The sequence below is a fragment of the Pipistrellus hanaki genome, assembly GCF_964339955.1.
Source record: "Pipistrellus hanaki genome assembly, chromosome: 4".
Taxonomy (NCBI): Eukaryota; Metazoa; Chordata; class Mammalia; order Chiroptera; family Vespertilionidae; genus Pipistrellus; species Pipistrellus hanaki.
Genome location: NC_140506.1, coordinates 70,394,086 through 70,411,666, shown reverse-complemented (window position 1 = coordinate 70,411,666; position 17,581 = coordinate 70,394,086). Strand labels below are relative to the sequence as shown.

At 45.7% G+C, this 17,581-nt stretch overlaps 1 protein-coding gene across 1 annotated transcript; it reads right to left on the bottom strand.

Moving 5' to 3' along the window:
• Window positions 1-1,111: 1,111 nt before the first annotated feature.
• On the bottom strand, window positions 1,112-6,879 carry LOC311621420 (zinc-alpha-2-glycoprotein-like). Its single transcript, XM_084881442.1, has 4 exons — window positions 6,626-6,879; window positions 4,025-4,282; window positions 2,332-2,604; window positions 1,112-1,691 (listed from the first exon to the last, which is right to left on the bottom strand). The coding sequence occupies exons 1-4, from the start codon at window positions 6,699-6,701 to the stop codon at window positions 1,405-1,407; spliced, it is 894 nt and encodes a 297-aa protein (XP_084737568.1). The 5' UTR covers window positions 6,702-6,879; the 3' UTR covers window positions 1,112-1,404.
• Window positions 6,880-17,581: the final 10,702 nt, after the last annotated feature.

The following is a 17,581-nucleotide window of genomic DNA, read 5'->3' as shown; positions in this document are numbered from 1 at the left end:
GGTGGGAGAGGAGCCTACAACTGAGGTGGGTGCCCTTTACTGGAATCAAACCTAGAACCCAGGACTAGTCCGCAGGCCGACGCTCTACCCACTGAGCCAAACCGGTTAGGGCGCCAAAGAATGTTTTTAAGTCCTATATCCAGTTGGTGTCTCCTGCTTAATTCAGAATACTTATCTCTCCAGTCTAGCTGACAAACTATCCTCAGGAGAATCCTCCAGACTCGTAGGGGTGTCGAACTCAATCAGAGAAGGGGCCAAAATCTAAAATCCAGCCTAAATCGCGGGCCGAATGGTTTACTGAACAGTCATAAACTGACAATGTCATAAACTGACAGCGGAGTGCAGTGATGACAGCGCGGTGCGGGCCACACTGCAAGGCCTGGCGGGCTGGATTTGGCCCGTGGGCCTTGTGTTTGACACATGTGCTCCAGAGAGAGACAAGGTGGTCCTAAGAGACTGAGGGATTGTTAAGGCAATTGGTGGCACCAAGGCTTAATAAAAGGGTCACAGGTGAGAGTTCTGCCCTGTTTGTTTTACTTAAACCTGTGCATGCTGGTAGGTGACTGAGCTAAAAAAATAAAATAAAATAAAATAAAATAAAATAAAATAAAATAAAAAATCACGAACGGACTCAGTTAAAAAATAACAAAGCACAACGAAATGAATTTGAAGGACTCCAGGAGCTGATTTGAAGGCTGATTTTTGCTTCCCTGGGAGCGCATTCTGGAGGGACAAAGGCTCTTGAACAACCTGTGGTTGTGTGTGTGCCCCCCAAGGCCCACCTGACGTGGGGTAGGTGGAGTAGCGGGAGTGGAGGGCGGAGTCACCGCGGGGAAAGAAGTGCTGGGGAACCCGGTACAGACAAGGCTGCGGGTTGTGTATGAAAGAGTTTGCAGAGCTCGATGGCCTTCCACACAGAGGAGACAGCACTAGGGGCCCCTGAACACCGCCCAGAGCTCCTGTTTCCCCCCGAATCTCCTGGTGGTCATGCCCTGCTACAGCGGGGGCCCAGGCCAACAGGGCCAGGAAACACTGCTTCTCGCAAACACGAAGAATTTCAGAGGATTCACATGCTTGGGGGCAGGATGAATAACACTCTCTGCTTCCATTTCCACAGCATTGAGCAGTTTAATAATCTGGGTTATCATGTGTATAGGCTAGTTGATTAGTGTGATTAAACTTCACGGAACAGATAATGGGTTCTGAGAGGAAGGTAGCAGCAAGTCAGCTCAGTGCCCAGCATTCAGGTCTCCTGTCTCCCAACCCACCACCTCTCTGTCCCCTTCGCCGCTCCTCTTGGGCCTCGCTGATGGCGATGACGTCATGCTAGAGCTCATCTCCCTCGTGTCCCCATGAAAGGGTGCCGACTGGTCTCCGGACGCCGCGGTGCTGTTAGCCGCCTGGTCACTGAGTCCCATCCCATGTGACAATAAGGGGCTGGGCCAGGCTGCTGTGCTGCACGTGGCAGGAGTAGGGGCCTTTGTCCAAGGAGGAGGTTCTCAGCAGCACCCAGGACTGGTAAGTGCCATTCTCATTGATGGGATCGTCTCCCCACGACTTAGCCTCCACCACATTGGCTCCCTTAGTCCAGTACAGACTGATCGGCTGTGGGTAGAAGTTGGAGGCCACGCACTTGAGGGTCCTGAAAAGTAGTAGTGTCACGTCGCTGGTGATTGACACAGAGGGAGGGTCTGTGGAGAGAGACAGCACAGAGGTTGAGGGTCTGAAGGAGACATTTCCCTGTTCACGTCTCTCCCACCCCTGGAGTCAGGGATGGGCAGAGCTCTCAGTTTTCTACCTGCCTCCCCAGGAAACTTCCAGAAGATCAGGGAAGCTGAGGCTTTCCACAAACCTCCCCTGTTGGATAAAGGAATGCCTGTGGCTACTTCCCTGCCTCCCAGCACCCCTGCCCACCCACTGTGGATTGACTTCTGATGGCAAGAAATGCCGAAGCCCCATGTTTTTATGTTTTTGCTTTGTCTCCTCCCCGCCCCCAAACCTCCCAGTGGGCTTTGTGGCTCCTGCCTTCCCCAGTCTGCCTGCTGCTCTGTCTTTGTGACCCTATCCTCTTCCCTCCCATAAGAACTTCTTTCTGATTCATCCTTAAACCGAGGTCTCAGCTTGTGTCCACCAATCCTGCTCACACTCACTCATCTTCATCTTTCCTGGGCAGACATCTTACAACCCTGCCTTTGCCCCACAGCCAAGCCAGGAGGCATATTGCAGAGAGAAATGACTGCAGGATTTGCCTGGGCTGTTCCCCTGAGGTCCCAGCCTGAAGCTGGTCCTTCTCAGCTCAGTGCGATGAGGAGGACATGGGGGCGGGGGTACCTTGCCGGTCCAGGAAGGGCCTGCTGAACTGCAGGTAGCTGCGTAGTAGAGCAGGGCACTCCATTTCCAGAGACTTCTTGGACACTTGAACGGAGCCCTCTGTCTCCCACTTCACCTTGGTGTTCACAGCTTTTGGTTGCAGGGGGATCCAGGCCGGGATTTCTGGGTTGAACTGGATGTAGTCCTCTCCGTCATAGGAATACTTCCAGAATGACCTGCAGTAGCTGTCATTCCGAATCTCACAGCTGAACGTTCCCTCAAAGGTGTGATTTCCTGCATGTAACCCGACCCCCCCAGAAGTCAGTCAGCTTGGCATAAACACTGTCTCAATAACTCTCACTCCTACATAGTTTGCAACTCAATAGGGAGGAAGGGTTTTGAAATCTAAACATGCAACCCCTTTTATCTCAACAAATGGCTTATTAACCAGACATAGAGCAGGCAGAGAGAGGAAAACTTAGTATGCTTTGGTGCTTTACATTCTTCCTAATCAGGGAATTTCAGATTGCTGCAGACTGTGGACAGATCTAGACCCGTACAGCACCTCTTCAAATAAAATTTGAATATACTGTGAGGTCTTAGGAACCAGACACCAGCACACAGAAGAGCATCGACATTAAACTACAAATAAATAGAAATTATTTGTAGTTTAAAACAGATTATGTAGTCTCTCCTTTTCTTCCAGTTGTGTAGGAAGTTGATGTCTCCAGTTAGGTCAGCATAATTTTATCAGCTCTTCTCTCTCTTTGCATTTTTGATATCTTCAAACCAATCTCTAATGCCCAGCTTCCTTCCCAATTAGCAACAACTCTTGGAAAATGGCATTTGTAGCGAAGGGAGACACAACCTCTTCATTTCATTTTAGCAATTATTAGTATTATTATTTTAGTATTATTATTTTAAAAATAACTTTATTTATTTCAGAAAGGAAGGGAGAGGGAGAGAGAGATAGAAACATCAATGATGAGAATCACTGATTGGCTTCCCCCTGCATGCCCCCAACTGGGGACTGAGCCCACAACCCTGGGCACGTTACCTTGACTGGAGTTGAACCCGGGACCCTTCAGTCTGAAGGCCGACACTCTATTTACTGAGGCAAACCAGCTAGGCTTAGCAATTATTATTGGCTGTCCTAGGTGATGGCTCTAGGGGAGGTCAAGACAGTCCGTTCTAGCTTTCATGGAATTTACCTAATAAAGCAAGTTTCTTGGAGGCAGAGCTCAATGATGCAATTATTGCAGATTCAGACCAGATAATTAAGTATGTGTTCACTGTCCAACAGCTAGTGACTGGCAGAGCCCGCACCTGAGCCCAGGTCCAAATGACCTGAGGTTTGCTCACTTCCCACTCAACATCCCTGGGTGGGGGTGAGCCTGGCAGCCTCTAAAGTGGGATCCACCTCAGATGTGGGGGGTGCGGAACTGAGATGTCAGATGTGCCTAGATAAGGGCTGAGACTGACTTCACTTCCTGTGAGAGTGGAGGCCTAAAAGTGAGGATGGGGGAAGCAATGGGGAAGAAGAAAAGCAGCTCTGATGTGGGGGAGGAGGTGCAGAAATGCCTGTCTATGTGTACTTGTTCTCCCACACCCCTGTTAGATATAAGTATTTCCACCCCGCAGACCCTTTTCCTCTCCCAGTGCAGGCTGCCTCTGCTGCCAAGACCCTCCCCCCAGCAGCCCACAGTCCACTGACCTCTGTCCCTGTGATAGCCCATGACGTCTCTCAGGGTCCGCATGAAGATGTCCTGCCTGTCCTGCTGCACTTGACTTTCTTCCTCCCAGTTCACCATTCCGTCCACCTGTTTCCATGGGCCCAGGGGCTCAGCTGTTTTGCTTTTACTGTCGTAGTGGAGGAAGGCCTGGTCATTGAGGAAGCCAGTGCCCTGATAACTAGGCATGCCTGCCTTGGGCCTGGACACTCCGGTATAGTGGAAGCTCAGAGAGTAAGCATCTGGGGGGGAAAAAAAAAAAAGAAGAAGAAGAAAAAAAAGAAAGAAAACATTGAGATGTGGGGACCGTCACGGGGAGTCTTAATGTGGGAACCCAGTGCACCCGGAAGGGAGACCAGGCCACCGAGCTTCTTCCTCCCTAGCTCTCTCTACCTGCTGTCAGCTCCTGGAGAGAAGAGGCTCTACTTCTATTCTGGGGAGTAATACCTCAGAGGCTAGTTTGTGTTTTTACTGCACTGTTTGACATACTTTTCAGCTTTCCTGTACATCTGTTGGGACCATGCCTGACTTCCGTCAAAAGAGAATGTGAGGGAAGTGATTTCTTTCTTCTGGCCGGAGGCCCTGCAATCTGAGTGGAACCCTCCGCCTCTCTTCTATTTAGGTGATGATGGTGGAGGCCACAGGTTGAAACGGAAGAGACCTAAGATGCAAATGGCTTGGATCCTCGTGTCATTCCAGGGAGGACAGGAAAGTTGCCTGATCCGTATTCTCTTTTTTTTTTTAATGAGCAAGAAATAAACATTTGTTGGGGTAAGCCATAAAAACTGTCTTTGTTATTGGAGCATCGCCTCGTTGAACCTGAGAGACACATATAGTGAGAACCTGTAGGAAGGAGAATTGACTAAAAACCTCAGGAAATGGCCTAGAATGGGTCAGCATAAGCTAAGAGCAGGATGGAGCTCAGAATTGCCAGGGCTCTCCCTGCATTTTGGTATGAGGCAGAGACTGGGAGGGGGAGCAGGGCATTTTCATAACTATTCGATAATGAATTCATGATAGAATTCATGAATTACTAATACTCTCATGGGTGTTACTAATGTTGAAGGCCTTATGACAGATTCTTTGTTCCAGGACTGAAGTTTTTATCACTAATTAATTTCTAAATGTGATTACCATTTTACGCAGTTGATGTTGAGTAAAGCAGATTACACTCTACAATGTGGGCAGGCCTCCTCTGATCATTGAAGGCACAAGGGAAGAGACTGAGGTCTCCAGAGGAAGAAGGCACTCTGCCTCCAGATTGGACCCAAGACTGCAACATCCTCTCTTCTCTGGCTCTCCAGGGTGCTGACCAGCCCTGCGGATTTTGGACTTCTCAGCCCCCACCATGGTGTGAGCCATGTCCTTCAAACAAATCTCTTTCTGTGCATATACACGGCGTTCATTCTGTTTCTCCGGAGAACGCTAAAGCTACACTAGATTTTGGTGTAGGATGTTATTAATAATGTAAATATAATCAATAGTTATAAAACACATATTCTGACAGTTTGTAAATGTAAAAATTCTAACATTCACAGTTTAGCTTACATCTCTTCACCCTGAAGTTTTCTATGCCAAAGAAAGTCCCATTACTCTGTCCTAAAATTGACTCTGGGCCTAGCCGGCATGGCTCAATAGTTGAGCATCGATCTGCGAACCAAGAGGTGATGGTTTGATTCCTGGTCAGGCCACATGCCAGGGTTGCAGGTTCGATCTCCAATAAGGGGCATGCAGGAGGCAGCCAATCAATGACTCTCTCTTATCATTCATGTTTCTATATCTCTCTTCCTCTCCCTTCCTCTCTGAAATCAATAAAAAAATTATATATATATATATATATATATATATATATATATATATATATATATATATATATTTATATTCTGACTCTATCTGCCCAACCTCCAGCTGACTTCTTTCCCTCACTAGCCTTCCAGGCCCACTGTCTGAGTGTCTGACTGTGGGGGGAAGGAATGGGCTTCTTTCTAGAAGTATCCTGCAGTTACTATGCCTTTACAAGTGCTCTTTAGAGTTGCCGTCTTTTTCCCTGACAGTCAGACAGATACATCCAGCTGTTGGAAGGCGGGAGGAACAAAAAATTGCTCTTGTGTAGCCTCTGCTCTGCCCGGGCTGTCTGACCCAGGACAGGTAATTTCACTTGTCTGGGTCTTAGCTTTTTGAATTTGGGCGGGCAGGGAGAAAGAGAGAAGAAGAGAAATATTTGTTTTTCCACTTATTTATGCATTCATTGGTTGATTCTTGTATGTGCCCTGACTGGGAATTGAACCTGCAACCTTGGTGTATCAGGATGAGGCTCTAACAATGGAACTAGCTGGCCAGGGCATATAGGGTCTCAGTTTTGCTCATTTTCCTACTAAGAATTTAGATTCTAATTATTTAAGGCCTTACTTAGCATGAGTCCAGAGGCTCCCTAAAGGCTCCTGGAAGTGTGTGAGCCTCGAACACCCATTCCCACTGTACACTGGGAACCCTGGCTTCAGCTGGGGCCCTCTCCCAGCCCATCTATCTCACTCTTTCCCTCCCCTGCATTCTTCTCCATACCCAGCCCTTGGTTCCCAACTCACTGTTTTGAGTGTCCTGGGAGACTGCAGGACCCACAGCAAGCAGGAGCGACAGCAGGACGGGTACCATTGTGCTCATCGTGTCTGAGTGGAAGGCACTAGACTTCCCAGGTCCTGGTGCAGACTCCTCGGAGAGACAGCTAGATATAGTGCTGGGAACAGCTTGGCTTTGGGCCCTGCCCAGGTGAGGTGAAGGCTCAGGCCAATGGGAGTGCCAGGCTGGCTCCTCAGCTGACTGGGCGGAAGCAGGATGCACAGGCGGGCGGGCGGATGTTTCCTCAGTGTCTACAGATGGTCTGCTAATGGGGGTCTGAGGTAGGTGATCTGGGACTGGGGCTTTGTCATGGGTACACACTGTGGCATCTGTAGCCCTGGGGACACAGCATGTGTTTGCAGTACAAATCCGTTAGTAGGATTTGCCTATTCTCTTCCTGCCTAAATCTGATCTGGGTTTTCCAGTCTCTCCACTGACTCCAGAATGAATCAGCAAATAAATTTATTTTCTTCTTAAAGTCAGAACAGGAATCTGTTTCAGCAACTAATGAGATGACTGTTAACAAAATTGGAAAAGGATTATTTTAAAGTAACAGTCTCTCAGGAAAATGGAGGAAGGGGACCCAAGGGCCATATTGAGGCTGAAGCCAGTGAAAATACAGATATCTTGGGCTCGTTTTTGTAAGACCTGACAAGTAGTGGAGGGTCAATCAGCTGACTTACTCATCTTTTTTGGTCAACTGGAATAAAATGTTCCGTGAAGTCAAATTTTAGGTCCCAAGAGGCTGCTACCATAGGATAGTGTGAAGGACTTGAGAAATCCAAGGAAGAAGTCTGTGATGATCGAGTCCATAGGGCTGGGAAGCTTAAAGAAAAAGAAAATCAACTCAATAGCAGAAAGTATCAACTCAAAGCACAGTCTGAAAATCAGGTGATTTCTATGATAGTGCAGAAAGAATATATTTTTTTAAAATATATTTTATTGATTTTTTACAGAGAGGAAGGGAGAGAGATAGAGAGCTAGAAACGTCGATGAGAGAGAAACATCGACCAGCTGCCTCTCGCACACCCACTACCAGGGATGTGCCCGCAACCAATGTACATGACTTTGACCGGAATCGAACCTGGGACCTTTCATTCCACAGACCGACGCTCTACCCCTGAGCCAAACCGGTTTCAGCAGTGCAGAACGAATCTTATGGCTTTTCTAGTTTTGAGGATGAACAGACAAAAACATTAGTTGCTAATGATTTGGAGTCTAAATTTAGTTTTAAATTTTAGACCTAAGAACCAAAAATAAGTTTTAATAACTAATTATAAAAGCCAAAAAGCCTAATAGCTACGTGTGACCAAGACATTCCTGCAAGTCTTATACAATTGCAACTAAGAATGGGTGACAAGAAGAGCTTCCTCAGAGGAGGAAGTCAAGTGTAGGATGACATTGGGAAAGGCTTCCTGAGAGACCTTGTTGTTGAGGGAAAAATACCCAACAGGGACAGAATCTTGGTTGGCAGCAGGGGGCAAATTTTATGACAGTGATGATGTTTGTCATGTCCATTTTTCTGTCCCTTGTGCTTAGCCCAATGCCTGGCAGAAATGAGGCAATCAGTAAACACTTAACAAGCATAGGAGAATGGATAAATGAGCTAAGATGAAAAAGAGATGATACCAGAGCCACCTGAGGGTTCCTGAGGACAATTTAGTGGAACCAGAGTTGAGGTAGATGATTGAGAAGGAGGAACGGTGGGATGATAACATGAAAAAGGAAGTTGGAGGTAGAATCTGTAGGGCCCTCATTCAATGAGCATCCGATCAATGTCTGGGGAACATTTCACTATTGTGTCTTTTTCCCTCACACCTTCTCTGCATACCCCGCCCCTTTAGGCAGCAGTTTTTAGGTTTTTGTACATCTACTCTCTTCTCAAGATACATTTTATTAAAAAGTTTTTTTTAAAGAATTGTTTATTCATTTACTTGATTTCAAGATAATTTTAAATGCATAAATCAAAACATGTAGGACACAGAGGAAGCCAGTTATATGGAAATGCAAGTCTTTTCATGCACCCCTGCAGGCCAACAGCTGTTGGCAGCCTCTCCACCCCACCAAACAGAGCAACATGCTATTTTAAAGTCACTGTGGAATTGTTAAGAAGGAGATGACTAGTCCAGCTGGTATGGCCCAGTAGTTGAGCATTGACCTGTGAAACAGGAGGTCACTGTTTGATTCCCAGTCAAGCCACCTACTGGGTCTCCAGTAAGGGGTGTACAGCAGGCAGCTGATCCATGATTCTCTCCCATCATTGACATTTCTAACTCTCTTTCCCTCTTTCTTCCTCTCTGAAATAAGTAAAATTATATATAAAATAAGAAGGAGATAACTTGTGGCAACCAAGTTTCTGCTGGGCAGGGCATCCTGAATTGCAGTTGCAGTTGGATCTGTGGGCAGAGGAATCTGTTGGTGATTTTAGTTGGGTGGGCAAAAGTTGATTGTGTATGAATGCACATTTGGTCCTCTGGACCCCTGCATCCACCCTCACGTGACCAGTCAATGCTTATGGCCCGATTCTAAATTGAGGTCCTTTTCCTGACTATAAGCTTTGTGACCATCACCTCTCCGCTGCCTCACACCCTTCAGGTCAGCAACTATCTTTCCACCTCTTCTTAAGCTCTCTGAGCCTTTCACTCCTCTGAAATCTGAATCTCTCAAGTCATTGTTCTGCGTGTGGGAGAGCCTCTGTGTCCTCTCCTTTCCCCCACATCTGGCCAGGATGCAGGATTTCTGAGGTTTCTTCTCTCTTGTCCAATTGGGCTCCATCACTCCTGTGAGAGGCTGGGTGGGATCTCACATCCCAATACGTGTTTGCCCTGGACTTTCATATGGACTCCGGGTTTTCTCATTGATCTGAGATTTTTCTTGTCATGTGATTTACTGGTTAATATCGATTGCTACATTGTTGTCTCTTGACTATTTAAATTTTGCTCCAGCAGTCCTCCAGATGTTAAGCCAGGACATTATTTTTCCCCCAAAGCAGGGGACTGTGGATTTGTCACAAACTAAAGAAGCTGTTTTTGAGCTTTGATTTTGAAATTGAAGTATCAAAATAGAAAAGTATAGTCCTTATATTTAGGCTTTCAAGAAAGATAAAAGAGTCAGCTCAGCATTCTGAAGACTGGGAATGATTGCCTGTAGAAGCTCAGCTTGGAGGGTCGAATTTGGAATAATCAAGATAAGATGTGATTAATGTTCAAAAATCTAATTAATAAAAAGTAATACAAAACACATATTCTGACAGTTTGTAAATGTGATGAATTCTAAACTTGTGCAGGTTAGCTTACATTTATTCATTCTGAGATTTTATGTGAAAAAAAAAAAGTCTCTTTCCCAGCCTTAGAATTGACCCTGGTTCTTCCCAAGCTCTTTCCCAGGCACCTGCCTTCCACCGCTGTTGTAGACTATGGAGGGAAGGGGCCTCATCCTGGAATCATCTCCCAGTTCACCTACCTTCACATCTGCGCCTTGGGGTTGCTGCTTTCCCTGTGAGTCAGACAGGTACATCCAGCCAATAGAAGGAAGGAAAGAACAAAATGTTCTGCCTCTGTGGCCCCTGCTCTGTCCCTTTGCAGCTCTGGGTCTTGGTTTTGTTCATCTGTATACTAATATTTTTATTTTTTAAAATATATTTTATTGATTTGTTTTACGGAGAGGAAGGGAGAAGGATAGAAAGCTAGAAACATTGGCCGAAACCGGTTTGGCTCAGTGGTAGAGCGTTGGTCTGCAGACTGAAAAGTCCCGGGTTCAATTCCGGTCAAGGGCATGTTACATTGGTTGTGGGCACATCCCCGGTGGGGGATGTGCAGGAGGCAGCTGGTCGATGTTCTCTCTCATTGACATTTCTGGCTCTCTCTCTCTCTCCCTTCCTCTCTGTAAATAATCAATAAAATATATTAAAAAAAGAAAAAAAAGAAAAAGAAAGCTAGAAACATCGATCAGCTCCCTCCTGAACACCCCCTACCAGAGATGTGCCTGCAACCAACGTATAGGCCCTTGATTGGAGTCAAACCTGGGACCTTTCAGTCCGCAGGCTGACGCTCTATCCACTTAGCCAAACCAGTTTTGGCAGATTTTTAAAATTATGATTCTTTGAGGTCTGATTCCACATTGAGTCCAGAGGCTCCTTGAATGCTTCTAGGAGAGTGTGAGCTGAGTTAGTTGAGAGCCTTGAACAGCCATTCCTACTGTGCCCTGGGGATTCCAGCTTCCTCAGGGACCCTCCTCCCATCAGTCCCCCTCATCACCATGTCCCCTCCCTTCTCCTCCATGTCCAGCCCTTGCTTCCACACTCAGTGGCTTGGGTGTCCAGGGGCCTTCGGGACCCAGAAGGAGCAGTAGGGACAGCAGGATGGGCACCACTGTGCTCCTGGCTCCTGGCCTGAAGGCTCCTCAGATCCGGGAGCTTGGAGAGACCGCTTGGAACTAGAACAAGGTGTCCTTTTGGGAGCCAGGTGTCCTTTTGGGACCGGGCCAGGTGAGGTGAATGCACAGGCCAGTAACAGTGCCTGCATGGGCTCCTCTCCTGACAGTAAGAAAACAGGATGTCAGGGCAGCCCGGGCGGATGTTGTGTCCAGGGAGAGTACAGATGGTCTGCCAATGGAGAGGGAGCCAGTGATCCGGGACTGGGACCTTGTCGCTGTTCCTCACTGTGGCATCAGTTGCTTCTGTTGGCAGCAGCATGTGATCATAGGACTGCTTCCAGGGCGTGATTTGCCTTTTCTTTTCCTGCTTAATCCTGAGTCTGGGTTTTCCAATCTCTCCACTGACTCTAGAAGGAAACAGTAAATAAGTGTATTTTCTGATTAAAGTCAGAATAGGAATCCATTTTAGCAACAATGATGATGTGACTGCTACCAAAATTGGGAAAGGATTGTTTTTAAGCAATAGTTGCTCAGGGAAATGGGCACCAGGCTATATAAAGGGCCATGTTGGGACTAGAAGCAGTGAACATACAGATATGTTGGGGCCGTTCTTATAGGCCTTGACAATGTATGAAGGGTCAAAGAACTGATGTAGTTATTTATGTCTTATTGTCAACTAAATCGTAATGGTCATTGAAGATAAAATTTCACTTCCCAATAGGCTAGTACCATACAACAATGTGAAGGACTTGTGAATTCAAGGACTAAATCTGGGATGTTTGCACCTAGATTAAAGAAGAAGAGAAGCTCAAAAGCAAAAATTACTGACTGAAGCACAGCCTGAAAGCAAACAACTTTCATGGTAGTGCAGAAAGAATATTCTGTGTCTTCTACTTGGAAGGATTAATTTGATGAAATTTAATGATGCCTAATTATCAAAAAACTAAGAACAAATAAAGGTTTCATAAGTTAATCCTAAAAAATAAAGTATATTCAAGGCTTTTCTTAAATACTAATAGTATTACGAGTAATTAATGGTGGGTGTGAACAAGAGCTTCATTAGAGAAGGTTGTCAGTGTGAATGGCATTGGTAAGGCTTCATGGGAGGTGTTGAGGGTGACCAGGACATTGGACAGGGATAGAATTTCTGTTGGCACCTAAGGGGCAAATTTTATAAGAACGGAAATGGCGTGTGTTATGCTCATTTCTCTATCCTCAATACTTAGCCAATTTCTGGCAGAAAGAAGTCAATGAATAAACACTTACAAAAATAGGTCAATGGAGACATGAGCAGAACAAAGAGGATGGCACCAGACCTATCTGAGAGTCATTAGGCCAATTTGGTGGAAACGAAATTCAGGAAGAAGATTGGATTTTGTTCTTGAAGTCCTCCCGATGTTCAGACAGGATGTTATTTTGCCCAGAGGAGGGGAACGTGGGTTTTAGATAGACCAAACAAGCCATCTCTCAGCTTTGATTTTGAAATTGGATTTGAGTACCAAAATGAAGTTGAGGCTTTTGAGCAAGGTAAGAGAGCTGCCTCAGCATTCTGAAGGCTGGGAATGAATGGTTTTCTTTAGGAGCTCAGCGTGGAGGGTTGACTTTGGAGTAATCCAGAGTAGGATGTGATTAACATCCTAAATGCAATCAATAGGTTTAAAGTAACATTACACACATTCTGTCTGTGTGTAAATGTAATGAATTATAAACGTGCAAGTCTAGCGCACATCTCCTTCACCCTGAGATTTTTGTGTGCCAAAAAAAATAGCCTCGTTCCCCTGTCGGAGAATTGACTCTGGTTCCCCCCAATGGAGGCTTTCCTTCCCACTCACTAAGCTCTCAGGCTTGCTGTGGGGTGAGGGAACCGGTTTCCTTCAGGAATCATCTCTCCAGATAAACTGCCTTCATACCTGCCCGTTGGGGCTACTGTCTCTCTCCCTGATATAGGACAGGTACATCCAGCGGCTAGAAGGAGGGAACCAACAAAATGTTCTGTCTGTGTGGCCCCTGGTCTGTCCCTTTGCAGCTCTGGGTCTTGGTTTTTTCATCTGTACGATGAATTACGATTTTTAAAATTATGATTCTTTGAGGTCTGATTCCACGTTGAGTCCAGAGGCTTCTTGAATGCTTCTAGGAGAGTGTGAGCTGAGTTAGTTGAGAGCCTTGAACAGCCATTTCTACTGTGCCTTGGGGATTCCAGCTTCCTCAGGGACCCTCCTCCCATCAGTCCCCCTCATCACCATGTCCCCTCCCTTCTCCTCCATGTCCAGCCCTTGCTTCCACACTCAGTGGCTTGGGTGTCCAGGGGCCTTCGGGACCCAGAAGGAGCAGTAGGGACAGCAGGATGGGCACCACTGTGCTCCTGACTCCTGGTCTGAAGGCTCCTCAGACCTAGGAGCTTGGAGAGACTGCTTGGAGCTAGAGCCAGGTGTCCTTTTGCACAGGCCAGTGAGAGTGCCAGCACGGGCTCCTCTCCTGACAGTGAGAAAACAGGATGTCAAGGCAGCCCGGGCGGATGTTGTGTCCAGGGAGAGTACAGATGGTCTGCCAATGGAGAGGGAGCCAGTGATCCGGGACTGGGACCTTGTCGCTGTTCCTCACTGTGGCATCGGTTGCTTCTGTTGGCAGCAGCATGTGATCATAGGACTGCTTCCAGGGCGTGATTTGCCTTTTCTTTTCCTGCTTAATCCTGAGTCTGGGTTTTCCAATCTCTCCACTGACTCTAGAAGGAAACAGTAAATAAATGTATTTTCATAAGTTAATCCCAAAAGCCTAAAGCCAGAATAGGAATCCATTTTAGCAACAATGATGATGTGACTGCTACCAAAATTGGGAAAGGATTGTTTTTAAGCAATAGTTGCTCAGGGAAATGGCCACCAGGGCCATGTTGGGACTAGAAGCAGTGAACATACAGATATGTTGGGGCCGTTCCTATAGGCCTTGACACTGTATGAAGGGTCAAACAGCTGATGTAGTTATGTTTTGCTGTCAACAAAACGTAATGGTCATTGAAGGTAGAATTTCACTTCCGAATAGGCAAGTACCATACAACCATGTGAAGGACTTGCGGATTCAAGGACTAAATCTGGGATGGTTGAAGATGTAAACATTGGAAGAATTGAAGATAAAGATAAGCTCAAAAGCAGAAATGGCTTTCCGTCTGGTAGTTCCAAGATGGCTGACAGGTAAATACCTAGCTGCAGCCGCACATAACAATTTCAATAAAATACAACTAAAATATATTATAAAATGGACATTACCCAGAACTACAGGAAAGTCGACTGACTGGAAATTCTACAACGAGAAGCAAGGAGAAAACCAGAAGGAAGAGCAGAGGAGCTGTAAAAGCCTAAGGTACGGAGACACTTGGCGTGCGGAGAGGACGGAGCGGGAGAGGAGGGAGGCTGAGTGCCTGGCTGGCGTTCCCTAGCGGGAAGGAGATAAACGCTCTGACTGTGCTGGGCCCCAGTTCTGACTGCTCTGAACCCCAGTTCTAGGCCAGACCCCGGGGACGCAGGCTCATCCATAGGGAGCTGGGCTGTAAGGCGGAACCCCCGGGAGAGGGGCGAAAGGAGGTCCCGGAAGCGCACACATTGCGCTCAGAGAAGGGACGGTTGGCTGTGCTCCGGGATTGCCCTGGCGGGAAGGAGACAGGGGCTCCAGACTGCTGTGAACGCCACCTCCAATCCCACTACCAACTGAACTGAACCCCAATACCGGGCTCCTTGGGGGAGAGTATAGACTGTTTGGCAGCAGGTGAAAATCGAGGGCACCTTTCTCTCAGAGGTGCTGGCAGAGAGTACTGAAGGACCCGCATAGGGCGGGGCTGACGGAAGCCAAAGCTGCAGGCTCCACCCTGAAACCCCGCCCCATCCAAGCAGAACACAGAGACTTTTAAGGCTACCAACTCAGGAAAGCTGCGAAAATGTCGAGACGAAATAGATCACAAAAGAAAGAAATGGAGGACAAAAAGCTACTGGATATAGAGTTCAAATCTACGCTTATAAGGTTTTTCAAGAATTTCCTAGAAAAGATCGATAAGACCTATGAGGATATGAAAAGGGATCAACTAGAATTAATAAGGAATCAAAAAGAAATGATAAGGGATCAACAAGAAATAAAGAATACATTGACTGAAATAAAAAATATTATACAGAGTCCTAAAAACAGAATGGAAGATCGCAAGAATCAAGTCAAAGAGTTGGAACATAAAGAGCCAGAAGACACTCCTCCGCAGAAGCTAGAAGGCAAGAGAATCCAGAAAATTGAAGATAATGTAAGAAACCTCTGGGACAACTTCAAGCGAACCAACATCAGAATTATGGGGGTCCCAGAAGAAGAGAAAGAGCAAGATATCAAAAACATACTGAAAGAAATAGTGACAGAAAACTTCCCCCACCTGGTGAAAGAATTAGACTTACAAGTCCAGGAAGCGCACAGAACTCCAAACAAAAGGAATCCAAAAAGGACCACACCAAGACAAATCATAATTAAAATGCCAAGATCAAAAGACAAAGAGAGAATATTAAAAGCAGCAAGAGCAAAGAAGGTAGTTACCTATAAAGGAGCACCTATATGATTGTCAGCTGATTTCTCAGCAGAAACCATGCAGGCCAGACGGGAATGGCAAGAAATATTCAAGGTGATGAATAGTAAGAACCTACAGCCAAAGATAATCTATCCAGCAAAGCTATCACTCAGAATCGAAGGTCAGATAAAGAGCTTCACTAATAAAAAAAAGCTAAAGGAGTTCATCAACACCAAATCAGAATTATATGAATTGCTGAAGGGGGTTCTTTCAGAAGAGAAAGTAAATAAAGATAAAAATTATGAACAACAAATACGTAACTATCAACAAGTGAATCTAAAAACCAAGGAAATTAAAAAAAAATCTGATGAACAATATTAACTGTTGAATATAATAGAGTCAGAGGTATGGAAGAGGAGTGAACTGACGATTCTTGGGGAAAAGGGGAGAGGGGGATGTGGGAAGAGACTGAACATAAACTGTGCATCTATGGATGAGGACAATGGGGAGTGGGGAAAGGGCAGAGGGTGGGGTGGGAACCTGGTGGAGAAGAGCAATGGAGGGGGGTGGGGGGAAGAAAAAGGAACATTTGTAATAATATGAACAATAAAATTTTTTTTTTTTTTTAGAAAAAAACATAAATGATTGATTGAAAGCACATTCTGAAAAGCAGAGAGACACCACAAGACCTACCTGAGAGTCATTGAGGTCAATTTAGTGGAAATAGAGTTCAGGAAAAAGATTGAGGGGCTGGTCAGGTCTGGGGATATGTATTCAGAAGGCATACTAAAGTGAAATTCTGGAGCCTTCTTCATCCAATGAACAGCAAATGTCTCCCAATGAATGAGTCACATTTCACTATCGTTTCTTTTCCCCAACAGCCTGTAGCCTCTGTATATCTCATCTAACTAGCTCAGCAGTTTTTAGCCTTTGGTGACATCTATTCTTTTGCCAAGAGAAATTTTAATTTTTTCTAAGTTTTCTGAAATTATTTATTCATTTACTTCTTTCGTTTTAAAAAATATATATTTTATTGATTTTTTACAGAGAGGAAGGGAGAGGGATAGAGTGTTAGAAACATCGATGAGAGAGAAACATCAATCAGCTGCCTCCTGCACACTCCCCACTGGGGATGTGCCTGCAGTCAACCAAGGTACATGCCCTTGACTGGAATCAAACCTAGGACCCTTGAGTCAGCAGGCCGACACTCTATCCACTGAGCCAAACTGGTTAGGTCTACTTCTTTCTTTCAATATACTTTTCATGCATGATATAAAACATCCAATCATGAGGAAGTCATTTATATGAAAACACAGGTTTTTTTCCATGCACCCGTGGGGGCTGATGGACTGTTAGCAGAGGGGACCCCTGATACAGAGTCACATGTTATCCTGAAGTGAGTGAGGAATTGTTAAGAGGGAGATAGTTTGCCTGGCTGGTGTGGCTCAGTGGTTGAGCATTGACCCATGCAACAAGAGGTCACGGATTCGATTCCCCATCGGTAACACATGCCTGAGTTGTGAGCTCCATCACCCATGGGGGCCATGTAGGAGGTAGCTGAACAATGTTTCTACCTCTCTTTATCCCTTTCTATCTCTCTAAAAATCAATTAAAAAAACCACACATCTATATACAGTTTATTATTATTATTATTTTATTTATTTATTTATTTATTTTTTAAATCAATCTTTATTGTTCATATTATTACAAAGGTTCCTCATTTCTTCCCCCCTCCACCAGGTTCCCACCCCACCCTCTACCCCCTCCCCATCCCCCATTGTCCTCATCCATAGGTGCAGTTTATGTTCAGTCTCTTCCTCCCTCCCTTTCCCCGATAGTAAATCCCTTTTCAGATAGTAAATCAGTTACTTAGCATTTTCTCATATCAATAATGCCCAATGATACACTTCACACAAAAGACATTTCCAAATAGGTCAACCAGCCTCATCCAGGCCCCACCCAAGGCACTCACAGATCAACACCCCAGCGCTATACTAACTCAACACATCCAGATCTAAGCCTT

What these genes read in the sequence shown, in the direction of transcription:
- LOC311621420 (XM_084881442.1), bottom strand. Translation starts at nt 6,701, where the DNA reads ATGAGCACAATGGTACCCGTCCTGCTGTCGCTCCTGCTTGCTGTGGGT. An exon ending in CTCCCAGGACACTCAAAACA is followed by an intron (nt 4,283 to 6,625) that starts GTGAGTTGGGAA and finishes TTTCCCCCCCAG; the next exon opens with ATGCTTACTCTCTGAGCTTC. An exon ending in GGGCTATCACAGGGACAGAG is followed by an intron (nt 2,605 to 4,024) that starts GTCAGTGGACTG and finishes GGTTACATGCAG; the next exon opens with GAAATCACACCTTTGAGGGA.